The sequence below is a fragment of the Silurus aristotelis genome, assembly GCF_946808225.1.
Source record: "Silurus aristotelis genome assembly, chromosome: 5".
Taxonomy (NCBI): domain Eukaryota; kingdom Metazoa; phylum Chordata; class Actinopteri; order Siluriformes; family Siluridae; genus Silurus; species Silurus aristotelis.
In genome coordinates, this window is record NC_139578.1 from 7,391,891 (window position 1) to 7,411,038 (window position 19,148).

General features: G+C 42.0%; 1 protein-coding gene across 9 annotated transcripts in view; it reads right to left on the minus strand.

Moving 5' to 3' along the window:
- Nucleotides 1–19,148, minus strand: part of rnf220a (ring finger protein 220a) — a 118,285-nt gene that overhangs the window by 17,256 nt on the left and 81,881 nt on the right. For 4 of the 9 annotated variants that reach the window (XM_083541754.1, XM_083541753.1, XM_083541752.1 and 1 more), the window contains exons 3-7: nt 12,299–12,428; nt 6,768–6,816; nt 4,730–4,825; nt 2,617–2,659; nt 152–232 (exon numbers count right to left, since the gene is read on the minus strand). In XM_083541754.1, the coding sequence (XP_083397880.1) occupies nt 152–232; nt 2,617–2,659; nt 4,730–4,825; nt 6,768–6,816; nt 12,299–12,428 (399 nt within the window). Of the gene's footprint in view, nt 1–151; nt 233–2,616; nt 2,660–2,840; nt 3,097–4,729; nt 4,826–6,767; nt 6,817–12,298; nt 12,429–19,148 lie in introns of those variants that run through there. The other 5 variants (XM_083541758.1, XM_083541757.1, XM_083541756.1 and 2 more) reach the window with 2 other exon arrangements.

Consider the following 19,148-nt stretch of genomic DNA (forward strand, 5'->3'; position numbering starts at 1 on the left):
TTAATTAGGAAGGGCAGGAGTTTTCCCAGCCAGTGTCTCAGGCGAGAGGTGAAATACGGCACGAGGGGCCACGGTTTAAATAAAGACAGCTCCATTAGCCGCTACGCCGCCTGCCTAGGAGGAAGTGTGTGGGATTTGGGGGAATTCTCACCGTCGTGTAGGCAGTAGGAAGCTAGGGGCACATCTCGGGGCACATCCTTGCCGTAACGCCTGCGCCAGCAGAGGTCACCGACTGTTGACATATCAAGAAGCGAAGGGTTAAAGAGATCCTCTGCTAGGGCAGGCGCTACAGACAAGGGAACTGCACAGAAACGTGAACAAGACCTGACCGGCTCGGCCTAAAATCACTGCTGCACTGATATAAAAACCCAGACATGTTTCAATTCATGCTAGAGGGAAGACGATGGAATAAAGTTTCAAATACTGATCAAAGCGCAGGAAAATCATGCACAATGTGGATTAAAGGCATCATTAACTGTGTTTAGTAGAGATCCAAAAAATAAAAAAAGATCCAAAAATTTAAAGAAAAAAATATCTGTCTTTTTAGATCTTTTCTCCACCATCAATGTCTAATTACAACGTATACCAATAAAGCGGGGAATTTAGTGAAAATTGTAAAGAAATCTCTACATAGACTTTGTTGCAGAAGTATGCGCACCCCTGAGTCTAAACTTCTGTTGTAGCTCTTTTTGCATAAAGTCTATCATTTTGCCAAAATCCCAGATCCAAACAAACTGTAATGGGTTTTCGAAACGCATGACACCCCACTGATTTTTAGGTGGATTCGGATTCGGGCTCTGGCCTGGTCATTCATCACAATTTAAGCCATTCCTTGATCTGGATGTTCGCTTTGGGACACTGTTGTTGTGCTCTGGAAGCAGAAACAAAGCTCCACTATGCTTCCACCACCATGCTTCATAATGGGTTCTTTAGCACCTGACACACCTGCATTAAAGTCTCCGCTGCCGTGTTTTGCCACACGTTTTGGAGTGATTTAGTACATCTCGTTTTTTTTTTTTTGTGTGCGCGCACGCAAGAGAGTCATAGCCCAGACATGTTGAGACTATAAAAAAAACATTGCTGTCATATATCGGGCACATTAGCAGCTGAGCAGGTAAGTTTCAGCGTCGCCTTTTTATACGTCCTGTTTCCTGGTGGCGTCACTGTGGTCCTTATTTTGCCCTGTTTCTTTAGTATGGCATTTGGAATGATGTTCAAAGAGCCTGTTTTGGACATTTTTTCACACCCGTCTCCTGATCATTTGCTTTCAACAAGTCAGATACCGGGGACACTTGGTCGTCTCTTGGCAGTATGATAATGGATATTGAAAACTACTTTTTTCCCCTGAGAAAAAGTGTCACAGCCTCTGAGATAAAAATTAAAATGCTGTACCATACAAGTTTCTGCCTGTTTTTTTTTTGTTGGTTTTTTTACATTTTTGGGGAATGTCCTGTTCCTCGTGACGTCACCGTGGTCCTCATTTCTCCTTATTTCTTGATGACGGCCTTTATAACGGACGCTTGGTCGTTTCTTTGCGTCCCATCAGACGTAAGGATAAAATAATTCGCATTTCACTGGTGCACGAAAATGATTTTTTTCTTTCTTACAAAGACGGTCATAGCAGGGACATGCAGAGAATCTGAAATATTGATGTGCTTGTAGGTTTTTGTCTCGTCCTTTGATACACTTTGAAGAGACGTCCTGTCCTTGGTGACGCTGCTGTGGTGCTCAGTTTCTTCAAATGGGTTGAACACCATCTTAAAGGCCATCTATTTTTTGGCGATTTCTCCAAACAAGTCTCTCCTGATGATTCGCTTTCGACGAGTCAGATACCGTGGACACTTGTTCGTCTCGTTCCCATCGATACTATAATTCTTTAAATAATAGCTACAAATAAATTCAATGGTGTATGATCACGTCTACTGAGAAAACAACTATTCTTTTCTAAGTACGAGCATCATAGCCAGGACACGCTGAGAATATGAGTGCATGTTGGATTTGCTGTTGTTGAAATGGCAGAAGTTTTGGCCTCATCCTTTTTTTTTTTGGAGGGACGTCCCGTTCTTGGTTCTTGGCAATGGCGCTCACTTTTCCGCTATTTGTTCTCAACGTACCTTTGAACGCCATTCTAAATTCCGTTTCGGTCATTTGCGTGCGTGCCTCGGCGTCTCACTGTCCCGTCAGACGTGAAAGATCTAGAATTCATAGCTACAATTATTTTACTGACGTATGAAAAGGATTACTTTGCACAACCAGGTGATTATCGCTTTATTATTTTTTTCCCCTTCTTTTGAATACGTTGTAATTACACATTGATGGTAATGTGGGATGTACGAAGACACCACAAACCCCCGAGATTCCCCAAAAACATTTCCTAATTCAAACCCGTTAAAAGATAAATTCCCGGGATTCTCGGATGGATTGACTCTTATTTCTAATTGATCTCAAACTATAGTTCAATAAACTTCCAAATGAAAATTGGTCCTCACTTGGCATGAAGTAATTAAGAGTCTAAGGGAGCTTATGTGGACTAATGGAACCTGCATCATTAGTTGGACAAACCAGGATGGATGGAATCAGGAGGGATTTGAGGTGAGGATGAAAACATCTACGTACCATTCAGTCGTGTTTGTCTGTTCGCCCGCACGCGCAGAAATGTCTGCAAGGGAACAAGGGAGGAAAAGAAAGAAAGAAAGAAAGCACAGCAGTTAGAACTCAGACTGCAAACTTCCTGTGGAAACACTCGGCTCACGCGCATTGAAGCGAATTCTGCCAGATGCCGCCGGATTGTGCAACACATTCAAACCCCCCCCCAAAAACAACAACACTCGAACACCTACTTCTCTTTTGCCACTTGTTTTCACCTCCTCTTCCATGTCTACCGCCTCCGCGAGAACACACTGAAACCCGCCAAACGCATGTCGCTGGATAAACGACGAGGTGCGTGTCTTTCTTCACAAGCCCGCGAAGGCCCGCATTTTCGATTTAAAAAACGGATGGGAAAGGATTGGGAAAACATTACTATAGTAACGAGCTACTCGGCCCTACGAGCGAGCGCCATTTTGGCCCGAGTCACGTGATCGACGCGCGTCACCGCCGGCGAAAGGTCAAGCGACGCACGGCTGCTGTTTCAGCGCACGCCGCTGGGGGGAGACAGAGTCAACGTCTGATAGGGGGTCCAATAGTGTTTCATTAATTTAAGTGTAATAATATAATATAATATAATAAAGCTATAAAAATGTATGTGCATGGGGATGATAAACTCTCAAAATGACTATTTTAATAATCATCATCATCATCCTCATCTTTACATGCGTAAATGTTCAATCCTTCACAGTAATATCTTAATACTGAGGAACATACTATTAAAATGATTATGCAGAGTTTTATGTTTTTATGTTTTTATGAGTTTTTATTATTATTATTATTATTATTATTATTATTATTATTATTAAAAATAGAATTGTTATAATATTATTATTATAATAATTGTTATAATAATACATAATATAACAATTATTATATCATCATTATCATCATCTTCTATACATTCATACACATTCACTCTTGAACAGTAATATTTTAATATAAAAGAAAATGCTATTAAAATAATTATGCAATAATAATATTTAATACACCAGCATTCTTTTTTTTTAATAGTTTTTATAAGTTATATTTATAAGTATTGGAAACCTGATACATACAGAAATAAAATGATTTAGTGCCTAATTAGTTGCTTTTTCGCATCATAGCTATTTCTCAGCTATTTTTTTTTAGTCTAGTTTAAAATGAGGTATAATAATAATGATCTGTTGCATACATGTTTAAATATGTGATTTACATATAAGTCTCTGTGACATCAATCCTATGTGACTGTAGATTGGTTTAATGCGAATTCTGGTTTAAAAGTAGGCCTTACAGTAAAAAGACGAGTTTTATACATCGAAGTCGAAAGTATATACTTAGGCTTTATAATTTTAACTTCATGAAAAGGCCTGATTTATATCTGGGCACTGAATATTAGACTTTTTTGAACCGACATGACAGTCTGAAGAGATAAGATCCTCCCAAGCCCGAGAGACAGTTGAGGTGAGACCTGATTCCATCCAGCCAAGACTCCAAGAAGAAGGCAAAGTAGCAAACATTTCAAGGACATCGGAGTGTTGGGATGGTGTGTGGAGGCCAGTGGAGATTAGCCCCGGGGTTAAACCATGCATGATTACATATTAGAGCAGGGCACACATTATGGCCTGAGCAAATCTGCAGCTGGAGATCGGGAGAGGAGATCTCTGTCCCTGTTAATGTGGCCAGCAGTCAGATCCATTCAGGGATAAGATGGAGAATATTAGGAGAAGAGGAAATGCCAAAGCGCATGTATACACAACGGCTCATATATGTATATATATATATATATATATATATATATATATATATATATATATATATATATATATATATATATATATATATATATATAATCTATCCTGACTTTGACATTGCACTTAATTGCACTTTAATCGACAAGATCTTTGCTTTTGTTTTGGTAAGAAGCAGTTGTCATTCGCTATCTTAAGCTTCCCCTGAAGGCTTTAAATCTAACTTAAATAAAAGGGTTCAAATATGCATGTGTGTGGAAAAAAAAAGCCCTGCTTCAGGTGTGTATGGCATTGGGATTCTTTGAGCAGCGCTTGTGTGTGTGGTTGAGGTTGAGGTTCTACGCCTGGCTCACCTGGTATCTGTCAGAATGGTGCGGGTCATCGGAGGACAGTGGTGAGATTACTGGAGACTCTCCCTCACGCTTGATGTGCACTGACAACAGGAGAGACTGAGGAAAGAAAGAGACAGTGAGAGATGAACAGTCTGCCGTCATCCAACAGGATAAATATGTCACCCACAGCCCTGTTCATCATTTCTGACGGACCGCTGCATGCTATAGAACCCGTTTAAGGGCACTAGGTTTAAGTTTGCCAGAAGGCTATAAAGACACCACACAAAATAGAATCATAGGATACACTTGGTCTATTTTCATTACAAGTCTCTGGGAGAAAAAAGAAAAAGAAAAAAAGAAAAAGCTAGAGGGAAAAGATTTGATTTGTCTTATGGCTGCAGGAGGGCAGAGGCACAAACCCGGGTTTTTTTTTACTAGGAGTCTTGATCTCTGGCTTGCCTTTTATGAGCCTGCTATAAAATATTTGTATTTACAATCCTCTCCAATTAATCAAAGTGAGAGGAGGGGTAGTGGCTTTAGTGGGTGACAACTGTAATCTAATATTAATATGTGAAAAATGGCAGGCTCGCTCCACGGGGACAGTAAATTAGACATTATGCATGGCTTCTTATGCTTTTGAATTGCAAGGTCAGGAAACAATTTATTTGCCAACTCAAAGCCTTTGGAGCTTAGGGAATATTGGAAGAGAGGGAGACAGAGAACGAGAGAGAATGAATGTGTGCGTGTAGATGTGTGTGTAAAGCATTTATGTGGCTGCGTGGTATATTGAGCATGAGAAATGGAACAGCTGCTTCACAATATAGAAATTTCTAATTGTCCGCGGCTAGTTGTGCAGGAATATAAAAATAATCGAAAATAATGACATTTGTAGATGACACAGGTTGCTGTTTTGCTTTTAGACCAATTGGAGTCATTCGTTTCAGGCCGATGGGAAAAGAGGAATTTGGCAATGGAATTGGCCTCTGACTCACTGGATTAGTGCCAGCCTGAGCTGGCATGGAGTCGCTATGGCAATGGGCGCTCAAGAATAGTGTGAAAAGCAGATCGGGCCAGATCGGGGTTAATCCCCTTTAGAACTCGCATGCCAGGCCAGATCCGTCAGCAAGCATGGACCCCCAGTCCCAGTTGGCCTCTTCATTTTCCACACACCGCTGAGGAATATTAAATGCTAGCTGTGGAATGCTCAGTCACGTCTGCACTCTACCTCTCGCCCACTTCCTTGCCCATTTTTTTGGAGCTTCCCGATTTTGCATAAGCACAGGTCGGAACCTCATTTCCCTCCGCCGCAGGCATGGGTCTCATCCAGCCTGGAATAATGATGTGAATCGCTTTTACAAGCCCCATCGATCAAAATCATTGCACTGTTTAAAGGTTCCTTTCTTTCGATGAGGGCTTTCTCTGAGCTGGCATTTGAAGAGAGATAAAGTTAAAAATAGAGCTCAGTGAGCTCAAAGTGTCAGTTTTACATGTATGACTTGATGTTATTTTAAGTTGATATTAAAAGCCCTATCTAATCATTCACGTATGACATGTGAACCAACAAATCTCTTTTACAGAAGTCAGCGATAAGAGCAGACTTCTGTGCCAAGCGAGCCTGCATATTTGGCAAGACTCCAGTGATAGGAAATGTCATATCTCTCCTTCTTTTTTTACTTTATCTCACATTCTCTGTTTCCCTTTTCTCTCCATTTCTTTACCATGCCAATGACATATTGATAGATATGAAGAGTAGTTTTAGAAATATCAAACAAAATTCAGATTCAAACAATAAGGCTAGCGCAATCCCCTCGCTTCCTATTAAGACTGAGTGGAACAATAAACCCTCACTGGCATAGTTACCATATGATTGTTAATGAGGCCCAGCAGGAAACCATCTTAAGCTCTCACTTTTCCATAAGTACATTACTGCAGGAAATAAAGGAGCATAATTCCATAATTCCTCTCTCATAGCTAAGTGGGGCTCTTCGTTTGGCCTAATAGAATGGAGAAGAGCTCTTATTGCCGTTAACGGCGTTCGGACCAAAAAGACCATCCTTACCTTGGGTGTGCCGGGCGCTGTGCTGAGATCCTTCTGTAACGGGTTCTTACTGCAGAAAGAAGGAAATAAAAGATCAGAGCTGTAAATATGACAATGCACCAACAATGTGAGGCCAAAGTAAAAAAACAGATGCTTTTTAAACAGTAGAATATGGACTAGATGTAAAAGAAGTCTATCACATTTTAGACAGACAGGGGCTCTCGGAGCATTTTAAAGAGCCTACTTTGTCCCTTGTCCATCAATGCTCATTTGTGCTTGAGACCAAGTCTCTGAGGTGCCTCGCTTTGAAACCCAAATGGGCATTTTTACAGGACAGCTGAGACAAAAGTCCACAAAGCAACACAAATCACAGTTTTAATCATGTGCAGATGAAAAAAAAAAAAGTGGTGCTTTGCTGCTGCTGCAGCCGTGCCCTCTGTGCCACTCAATCCTGGCAGCCCAGGGCCATGCTGTATTTGAAACAATTACTGTCCAAAAGTACCTCGGCTAAGCAGATTTGGGTTATAATTTTTTTATTGAAGTAATCATTCTCATGGATGTGCTCATCCAGTCGTTCATACCCTCTCTGCGTCTATGTTCCCTCTGTCTCCCTGTCTCTCTCTCTCTCTCTCTCTCTCTCTCTCTCTCTCTCTCTCTCTCTCTCTCTCTCTCTTTCTCTCTCTCTCTCTTTCTCTCTCTCTCTCTCTTTCTCTCTCTCTCTCTCTCTCACACACACACACACACACACGCACACACATATATATATACACACAGTTTGGCTCAGGCAGGAGGAAATAAATGATTTTGCCATTATTTGATTTGTCAGTGAAGCGCCTTGGGCACTTAGGACTTTGAAATATGTCGAGGACAATGCGCCGGCTTGTAAACATTGTATTAAGGAGGCAGAAAGGAACGGAGGGGAGTAGGGGAGGTGAGAGGGGAAAGACCCCCCTCCACACACACACAACACACACTCTTTCAAGCCTGGGGGGTGATGTGCTGGTGGGGAGGTGGGCGGGGGGACTACATTGAATCACCGCCTCATGGACACAGCCGATTGAAGTTGACTGATTAGAAAGCAGGAAATATTAAACGAGCCGGCTAAAGCATCCACTGACAATAGGGACAGACACATCAAATCAGATCTCTGCCTGAAACATTAATATTGCTTATTCCAGCTTCTCCTTCTCATCTCTCCCTGTCTCACACACACCTGCACACAATGACTTTCATAAATCTCTTTTTTTCTGTGTCTGTTTTTTCTCTTATATGGAATATTACAGAATATGGAATATGTATGTTTTCTAGTCAGTCATTCAACCTGCATTCTTCTTTCTCCGATATTCTATACACATCAACATAGACACCATAATGCATCCTTTTTTTTGGTTTCATTCTGGCTTTCAATTTTCTTGTGTTTCCCTAAACTAGTCCTGTAATGGCTGTGGCCTGCTCTGGGGTTCCTAATGCTGAGAAATGATGAGGTGAACTGCACTGACACAGGGGGAAAAAAACGTCACCCATGTCATGTTCACTTTATGTCCCTTGTACACTGCCCGAGCTTTGAAATTTAATCTGCTCCAGCTTCTAAACCAAAAACACGATTTGGCAAGTGTGCTCATCTCTGCCACTTACACCCAAGGAAGGAGGAGCACAAAGTTAAATGAGATGGATGGATACAGCAAAGGGGTGTGACTTCTTTTTAACCCTTTACAGTACACTGGCATTCCATTCTATAATATTGTATAGAATAATTTCAATCAATTGAAAAAAAATGTTAATCACAAGACTATTATAAGATTAATCAGTATGTAGAGTACTGTGACTTTGCGTTTAGCTGAGCCCCCTTCTGGCCAATAGCATTAATAGAGCGATTAAAAATTGTATACAATAAAGCCACAATAAAATAATATCTAGAACTAGTAGTCTAAAAAATAAATACTGCAAATTCTAAAACTTGAAAGTGTCTACTTTCACGAGTCATTATCCTCCACTGCAAAGTATGACATCACACATAACAACAACAATTTATCATACAATATTAATTAAATTAGTGCTTCGAAAACGAGCTAACAACCACAAGTGAGGGCGGAGTCAGGAGCTGACTCCGCCCTCATCCAGGTAATAAGCTTCATGCCTGCCTCTCGTGCAGTTAACATGATTGATCTTACAAGACCCGAGCAGAGAGATAGAAAGAGAGACAGAGAGAGAAAGAGAGGAAGTGAAAGAGACGACAAAAAAAACAGGACAGGGCCTTGAAAGAGGATGAATTGCCCTATCGGAGGCAGTGCACTGGTTGTGGGATAATAAACACACTCCCCCGGCGTCATAAATCCGCCACTATGGCACAATGGATCTCGCTGGCCCTTACTCACATACACACACATATACCATGAGTGTACTATACCGACAAGTTCATAAGCATAAAAAAAAACGGTTCGTCTTACACCCTAAAGTGTGTCCTTCTGGAGATACACTAAAAGGTACCCCTCGTTCGCTCAGCTAGGAGAGGATTCTAAAAAGAATTCAGAAGAAACAAGAACCATCAAGCATCCAAAGCCATTTTGTTTCTCTTTTTCCTTTGCTATATAATGCTGAAATGGAGAATTTGTATACCTGAGTGGCAACTTTACAGACACAACAAGAGCATCAGGTCCTGTCTCACACCTCTTCAAAACAGCGGGGGCAGTGGGGGTATGCTCTGTGTCATGTGCGGGAGATTTTTATTCCTTGTTCTTTACTGCTTTACCATGCATGGTGACAATGAGAGAGACTGACTTTTGAAGAGGCAGCCATCACTGCCAGAGAGAGAAAACAAGGAGAGGGAATGTTGAGGCCCTGTTGTCAATGTGACAGATATGTGAGCGAGAAAGACGGCAAGAGATAGAGACAGAGCGACATAGACAGAGAGAGTGAGAGAGAGAAGGGCCTGGGAGAGAAGAGGAAAAAGATGAAAGTAGACACGGAGACAGACAGATCGGGAGATGCAGAAGGAAGGCTGGAGACACTTTTTCCCGCGTCACGGCTGCTGCGTCGGTGGGAATGTCGTGCAAAGACATCAGCGCAAGCTTTTAGTCTGTCCTGTCAGCCCATTTTGATATGAGCGACAAAGCCGGGGACAGAAGGAACAGAGGAGACATATAAAGGTTGAGTTGGCTTTCGCTAACGAGACACCAGAACAAAGAAGAGAATAAGGAAAAGGAAAAAAGGAGCCCGGCTACGGCTTACGGTCTGTGGTTATGAACGGTTCAGGAGTGGGAAGATGACAAATCTATAAGAACAAGTTTCTTTTTATCAGCGCCACAGTCCTAGAACAAGAATTAATTCCAGGCTCTCAAGAAAACTCTTTCTGGATGAACCGAGCTCATGCTTTGACTGTCAGAACGAGAAAGAGGAAGACAAGGCTTGAGTGCACAAAGGAGATGTTTTCAAATTAAATAAATACCAGTCGAAGACCGAGGGTGGGGTTGTACACTAGAGATAAAGATTGCTTTTGGTACCGTTAGCCACCCTGCTCTTCCTCGCTGGGGTTGGTGGCAAACTGATTAGGTGGAGGGGTTTGGGAGCATCTGGGAAATTGTAGCGGTAGATGGGGGCGTGTAATGTAGATTGCCCTGTGCAGGCGGATGTGTAAAGGGCATGATGGATTCCCATTTCCATACACCAGGAAGCGCTAAGGAAAGAGAGAAGTGAAAAGGAAAGGATTGGGGGGAGAGGGAGGGAGCGAGAGAGAGAGAGGGAGAGAAAGCTGGCAGTCCCAATCTCAGACACGCTCACCCACATCCATCCAGACATCTGCCTAATGCTACATCTTAAATAGCCTTCTCCATTTTACATGCACTCCATTCTCATTTGCTGCTGAATGAAACGGTATCATTAAAGGGAGATTTACTACAAATTGCCACAAATTTGCCATGTCACTTTCAATGATCTGTGCGAGTGTGTGTTTGTGAGTGGGTGCCTGGTGTGTGTGTGTGTTTGTGTGTGTGCAGCACTGGCTTGCCTGAGAAAGAGGAAGAGGAAGAGGAGAGGTCTACTTCTCTGAATCAGCATGCAAAAGGATCTCTGTTGTTTTTGAATTGAATGTCATGTCAAAGTTACATGTTATATCTTAATATAAAAAAGGCCATGTTAATTGCACTTTTTATAATAGCCTAAGAAAACTAATGAATAAACAACAAAAGATTCTTGTTTGATGTAGTTTATGGTCCCCTTATGGAGGGGAAAAAGTAAGAAAATTAATATCAAGTGTTCACTTTATAATTGGGCGACCATTAGATTTCCAGAATCCTATGGATACCATACCATATTCATCGATTACTAGGAATCCGAAGGTCATGGCTTTACGGCTGTATTCTATAGTGGTACATAAGCAGCCGTTTGGAAAAGAAAAAATTGACCTTGCCTCATATGTCTCAGAGCGCAGTGCTATTTTCAATTTTATTTCTATAGCTCTTTAAACAATGGACATTGTCTCAAAGCAGCTTTAAAGAATGTAAGAATGAATAAAGTTCACATATATTTAAAGTTATGTGTATTTATGCAACTGTGGGGGAAAAAAATACTCCCTTAGATAGTATGAGGAAGAAACCTTGAGAAGGAAGCAGACCCAAAAGGGAACCGATCCTTATTTGGGTGACACAAAGAGTATTGTAAATCATTAAAACATTACAAACACCTGAAGTGAGAAATATCCTGAGCACTGGAGTGTGTTATTATAAAGGATGCCCTTTCTACAGTCTTATAGCGTCAATATGCAGCCTAAGAGGTAGCTATAGGACCATACTAGCATAAAATGGAAAACCTGTAAATGTATACATATGATAAGATTACACATAAAAAAACAACAATTCAACAGAAAATGACAAGATGGCAGCTTGTAATCACAGGGATTAAGAAGAGTTGAGCGCGCCAGGATAAATCAGACATTCTGCAGTATCTGCTTCTGATGAATGAGGAGTGATGATAGTGTTTCCTTAAATAGCCCCCGCTGTCCAGGTTGGCAGCATTGATGGCCACACACTGCCCTTTATTAATTATTAATACCTGAACTCTTCAATGATATGTGGTGGATAACTAGCATTAGCACATGCTAGAGAGAGAACTCATGCACAGAATTATTGAGCTGCAACCTATCTGCATAACTTTTATCCCTAATAATACAGATTTATCTAGAAAAGCAATACATAAGCCATGTACTGGATCTTGTTTATATTGTGACTCCTGACTTCCTTTTTGACAGGATACTGGATTGTTTCAGCCTAGAGTTTTCATCAGGAGTTCATTGTAAGCTTAAGTGTTACAGGTTGTCGACTTTCATGTTGTGTCATGAGGCGACCACGGTGAGTGATGGCACGCTGTATGGATCCCTCTGATCCACTCCACATGCTTAACCTGGCCGGCTCCAAAGCCATGACAGCACCGAGGCTGATTTATGACAGATGGGCCTTCAAAACTGACTGAGCAAATGCTGGGCCTTAAGGTCAAGAGCAGGTCATTGCTGTCAGACATGAGAGCTCCTATCACATAAGAATTCACCGTATGGTGTCTACCTGATGTGCAAATGGGTGAGCCTCTCCATCTCCTGCTCCATGTGCTCCTGCAGTTCTCCAGGACGCAGCAGAACCTGGCAGATCGGGCAGATGGGAGCCTGGCTGTCATACAAAGACACCTTCTTCTTGCCTGAGAGGGAGAGAGAGCAGAGATAGAGAGTCAACAAAGAATCCAACAATAGCGAAGTGACCTACATGAAAACTTCTCAAACATACTCAAAATGTTCTTTACATTGCCAAACCAGTCAAGCAGCACAGTATTTGAATCTGATTTGCAGAACAGGGAAACGGAGGATGAGGAAAAGTATAAGTGAGTGTTCTGTGTGTGTGGTGGTGGTGGGGTGTTGTTGTGAGTGTGTGTGTGTGTGTGTGTGTGTGTGTGTGTGTGTGTGTGTGTGTGTGTGTGTGTGTGTGTGTGTGTTGAAGGGCAGGGGTGAGAGCTGTGGCTTGCTCAGGATACTGTGTGTGTGTGTGTGTGTGTGTGTGTGTGTGTGTGTGTGTGTGTGTGTGTGTGTGTGTGTGTGTAGCTCGTGGATTAAGTGGCTCGGATTTCAGTAGCAGGAGAATCCGTCACCCTCGGCCTCCTGTCTCCAGTTCCCTCATTAGAGCAGAGGCGAGCGCAGTCAGCCCAGCAGCCTGAGAGGAGCTGCTAACTTACTTCACCTCACCGACTCTCTACAGCATCTCCACTTCACTTCATAAGCTCAGTTTTCGATAACTTCTACTCCAACACAAAACGAGCTGAAAAAATTCACTTTTATACACAATATAGTATACAGCTATACTGTATATATACTTTATTTATATATGTGCATATACTTTATTTATATATGTGCATGTACTGTATATGGTGTTTAGGCTGGTAGTGTAAGTGATGTTTGATTAAATCACTGACAGGTAAAACATCACCAACAGGTAAATAAACATCCCCAACGGATATAACTATTCTGAAATATTATCAGTAAATGTATTTTACACCATAATGCGCATGTGTTTGAAAGTTAAATATAGATACTCGAGTTATTGAAGTTAATGGCAAAAAAAACCACTGAAAGTAAAGAAAAAACATTTATTGTGAGGGGGAAGAGAGCAGCTGGCAGGAAGGAAGGGCAATGTTGGAATATTTGGATTGTAATGAAGGCCCACATTCCTGTTTTCTAATCATATGTTAAGGTTTTTTACGTTTTAAAGTGTTGTACCTTGGATTGGAATAGTGTGGTTAATGAACAGGAATGAATCAATGAATGAATGGATGATTGAATGAATGAATTGCACATGATTATATTCCAAAAGCCCAACACTAAAATAACACTGCAGTCGCCACCTGTGTGGGCTTGGCATGGTGAGTGTGCGCGCACTGTATGAACTCATACCTTGTATATAAAACCGAGTTCATGATCTCAAAGTGTAAAAATACACCTGAAAGCTCTCAGCACGATTTGGAGACTTCCAGTCCCGCTCGGCTGTTTCTTGCTCCTCTCGCATCTGGATTCGGCCAATCACAGCGGCTATTTTTAGCAGCCTGGACAATGGGTCTGCCCTCAAAACAGGATATCCTGGATGGACTGGACATTATGAACAGTCTACATAGTACTAATGTGATAGGTGCTTACCTCATCGCATATACCCTGCGCAAACCACAAACAGGAAGTGAAAGACTTGTTTTTCGTGGCCACCTGCAGCTCGCATGTACACCATAAATCAATGGAATAACCGGAAAGGCTGGAGTTAATTGTGTTTGTCTGGATCTAGCTCAGATTGCGTTACGTCTTTGTTTATAATGGATATAAAGATAACAGCTGCGAAATACAGTGCCTGCTTTTGCAGAGTACATCAACGTAAAATGACAAATGCAATTTGAAGTGGCACGTGACCCAGGAAAATGTGCGCGAACGCCAAGTAAAGTGTGTAATCTAGATGAGCCGAAAGCTTATCGTCTATCAGGGCTATCAGTTAAAGAGGTCACTTTTTATTCAAATGATGAGATAACCCAGGAGAAAAGTTGTCTCATGTTCTCTCTCTCTTTCTCTATCTCTCTCACAACACACACATATGGACACACGCATACACACCCTTAGTGAGTATCCGTAATCCAAGCACTCTCTATATAAAGTCCAGAGCTCAGTCTGAACGTGTCCTTGACTTCAGAGGGCATTGTTGTGTTTGTCTTCACATGATGTGTTTACTGTTTGAGTGGGTGATGGATCAGTAACCCTCCTTTCCCACACACACACACACACACACGCGCTTCCATACATCCGTATGCACACTGCCACTGCCATACACGCAGACACACAGATGCGTAGCAGGCAACCTCTGGGGGCACATATCCTCGCACACATATTGGCCTGTCAGAACTATTTCCTGAAAGAGCACAGATCCATCAGTGAGAAGCAAGCAGGGTCAATGTTAGCATGCCAACTTGCCCCAATAATCTCCCCCCCTCCCTTTTCTCTCTCTCTCTCTCTCTCTCTCTCTCTCTCTCTCTCTCTCTCTCTCTCTCTCTCTCTCTCTCTCTCTCTCTCTTTTTTTTTCTCTCGTTCTCTCTGTCTCGGCTTCTCCCTCCCTCTGCACTCTCCAGTCGTGCTGCCGCATACTTAAACCCTGTTCCCCGGCACTACTACTTAACGGCCCTGTGCTCTGGACACTTTAAGTGACTTTGAAAAATAGGTAATCGATTACAGTCCCATGCACCTCTGTTTCTCTCTTACTCCTCACTCTCCCTCCCTCCCTCCCTCATACTCTCTCCCTCTCTCTCTCTCGTTCCATCCTGCAGTATCGCTTTACATCTATTTCTAATCATCTCTCTTTCTCTCTGTATTTATTTACCAGAGGGTTGTCTCCTTTTGCTACTTTCCCAGCTCCTTTAATTTATCCTATTTCTATTGTTCTTTCTTTTCTGTCCTATTTGGTTGCCAAGCCTTTACGTTGAATGTTTCTTTTATCTTCTATGATCCCTCTCGTTTTCTTTTCATCCCTCTCTCTTTCTCTCTGTTTCATCTCACTCCTCCCCTTCAGCTCTTGATATCACCCATTCTTCTGCTCTTCCCCTGTTTCATGTCCAGGCTCTACGGTGGTCAGCTTTATTGCCCTGACAAGATAATGCGAGTTGTGCCAAAGCAATCACTGTCTGCAAGAATAAACAAGGCTAGGTCCAATCTAGCTCAGCAGTTAGACCACGCTCTATACATTCTAGAGTGGAGGACAAATGTAGCATGTGCTCACTCTTTCTCCAACCACAGTTATTTTTACATGGAAAATGTGGGTTAATATTGGCTATACAGGCTGCCTTGCCTGCATATATCTTCACCTGTGCTCGCTTTTCCTTCTCTCGACATGACAAGCGGCTTGATGAACCAGTAGGTAATGATGTGCATGATGTGATGCTTGAGGAGTTACCAGTTCACACGTATGTGTGTAAGTGGGGTGTGAAGACAATGAAGGAATGCTTCTCGAATCTCTTTCTTTAATTCATCCGTACACAATCAATAGGCACAGTAATTGAGTCCTGATAGCTTGGTCGAGCAACTGTCACACCCTTAATCACCTCCCTGTCACCTGTCACCCTGAACACACACACATTCCCCTCCACATACACACTACCTAAGGAACATTGTTTGATGGTCCTTTGCTTCATTTAATGCTCTATTGCAAAAAACACTACACAAATAACATTGAAATTAAATTCAGTTAAATTAGCTATGCTGTTGTTGACTTTAATCCAGTACAAGTCTTCAAAAAATATTTTTGGGGCTCTATGGCGAATACGCAACTGTTGTTGATAAGCTTAGATTAAGTCTGATCAGTCAAAGCAGACTTTTGTGCATTAAAGGACAAGTTTCTTGTTCATTCTGGACCAGTTGTAAAAGCTTTATATATTGGGAGGAAAATACTCGATGAGAACATACATTCTATTGATTTCAATTTAGTCCAATTATTGTCCGAAGTTAGATTCTAGTGATCCTAGTGATGCTAGTGATTAGAGTGAGGGTGTTTTCGAACACACAGCTGACAGATCTGATATCAGAACACCTCACTGAAGGTAAAAAATATGCTGACTCAACTATCCATCAATACACAGTCTGATGAAATGTCAGCCGCAGACTAATGGTGCTTGTGTGGCAAAGAACGTGGGTCTGCATAGTGTTTTGAAAGGGTTAGGTGTGTGTGTGTGTGTGTGTGTGTGTGTGTGTGTGTGTGTGTGTGTGTGTGTGTGTGTGTGTATGCGCATCTCACAAGGGAGAAATGATTAATCATTCTCTGTCTCTATTAGTCAATCCTCTCCGGGGAGGCTGTGAACACCAGTAGCACACACATAATACCTCTGTATATAGGAAAAGCATTAGGCTAACACACACACACACACACACACACACACACACACACACACACACACACACACACACAAAGCTCTCTCACCACACTTCCACTATACCCCAAAATGCACACTGATAGCATTTAACTTCACTCTCAAGCACAAAACATTTTTTCTCTGTACAAACATAGTGACCCCATGACATTTCTTCAACAGTATCTCAAATGCTAATCTAGGCTACGTAAATAATGTTTAGTTACTTGAAAAATGACCACTTTGTGTCTACCTTAACTACCTAAACAAACTGCTAACAAAATTTTAGTGTGGTAGAATTGTCAAGCTAGCCACCTATTTGTTAGTTACATGTTTAGACACTCCCCTGATGTTTTAGGGAGATTCTATCTTCAATAGTTAGTGATACGATGAACCTTATTGTAAGCGTAGCTAGGTTATTTAAATTTAAGCTTGATAGTTTTTGCGAACGATTAGCCATGGTTTTCAAAATATGTGTTACACTCTGGGATATTATTATGACAGACACATTAGCTTATGTATTACAGTATTTGAGATGTCATGGGGGACCAGCTAGAACACCAACAGAGTAACAGATTTAGTATTAGCACAGGCAAGCACTAGACGAACATTCAGCTGCTAAAGCTATTCCTCTGAGGAAAACCTTTCTGTTTCAGTCGCCTCAGTATTTTTTTTTTCTCCTGTCCCTTTCTTTTAATCATTCACCCTCCTCGCAGACATGCTACCTTTCTCCTCTCTCTCTCTCTCTCTCTCTCTCTCTCTCTCTCTCTCTCTCTCTCTCTTTCTCTCCCAGGTGACTGATGGCTGGTAGCAGACAGAGAGATAAATCCGGTGGACGGAGGAATAGAGGAGGGGATTCTGGCGCACGGCGCTTGTCAGCGCTTTAAAGATGATTAATGTGGGATGCCCTCCTGCGCGGCATGGCGGCAGGGCCTCCGTTTAATCTGTGGGACCGCCGGGACCGGCGTGCAGAGAGGGCCAATAACAAGGAAATAGGACTGACAGAACTTTTTAGTGCTGAGATTCCTCACCTAAATGCCATGTGGAGCGAGAGAGAGAGAGACTGAGCGGGTGGGAGAGACACACTGACGGAAAACGTGAGCGAGAGAGACATGCTTTTGACAGCCATGACTGAGTGCAGGCCTCATTCTCTCTAATGCGCCAAGATGGATCATCTTATCTCTTGCTCTCTCGCTCTCCATCTCCCACTGCCTTGCGGCGTCTTACTTTTTAATCTCAGCTGTGGCAAGACTTTCTCAGGGACCCTTTACCGGGTCTCTTCACCCGGACCTTGAGTCGGATAGCGCAGCTAATGAGGGTCAGCGCGGCCCCATCGCAGCTTTCAGCCTCAGATGATCCCTAATTATTAAAAGCACTTTCATCACCACTAACCTCTCCATAACCTCGCTCGAAGCACAATTACATACTGGACCAGCAATGTAGTGTATGCTAATATTCTTGGCGAGCTAATATTCTCTCTGGCTATGGAAGCTTTAGTCGCCTTGGAATCCAAGCGCGGTATCCAGCAGCTGCCAGCTGTTCAACGATGTAGCACTTTTCTCCAGCTCGCTCTTACACTCCTTACAAGTTGTTTTATGAGCCGCTGTGTTAAAAAAAAAATCATGCTTGACAGAAGCTGAATCAAACAAGCTCTTCCTAGGCGGCTGGCAGCCATCCACGAGTAGCTCTGGGCCTGTAAGCGGTCTGTCTTTACGCTCATTTAGCAGCATAACTCGAACGGTTTGTTTAAAAAAATACACTAATATATCTGTCCATAAAAATAAAGCTAAACTGTCGATTTTGATGGAAACACTGATGTCAAAGTAAAAAAAAAAGTATACGTCAGTAAATGGTGCTGTGTTAGAGCATAGAAAGTATATATATTTTTTTGGATGTATAGGTATATTTTATACATCAATTACATAAAAAAACTATACTATATACTATACTATACTAATATATATATATATATATATATATATATATATATATATATATATATATATAAATGTAAAATATCTCATGGAACTGCTTAGGATGCTAATGGCCTTTTAAAATAGCAAGCTTATAACATGCGGTGAATTCATTCGCTCAGTCGCTTTACTGCGGTCGTCTGGTTTGGTTGTTTGCAAGAGCATGCAGTGTACGTGTGTGTGTGTGTTCATGTGTGTGTTTGCCAGGTGTGTGTTCACTAAGCAGAATCAAGTGGTTCTCTTAACGCACTGGCGAGAGAACAAAGCCTCTGCTAATGGGCAGAGAGGGAGTTGCGGGAGCCTTTTGAATTCTTTCTGTGTTAACAACGTGGTTCTGCTGGGTAAGTACACATGTGCAGGCAAGTGCGCACGCACACAAACACACACACACACACACACACACACACACACACACACACACACACACACACACACACACACCTACATACAGTCCCTGCTAGTATCATTCCAAGGCTTGTGTGTAACCTCACAAGGGAAAAGCTAGTACTGGGCTTGTAGTTTTCATCTT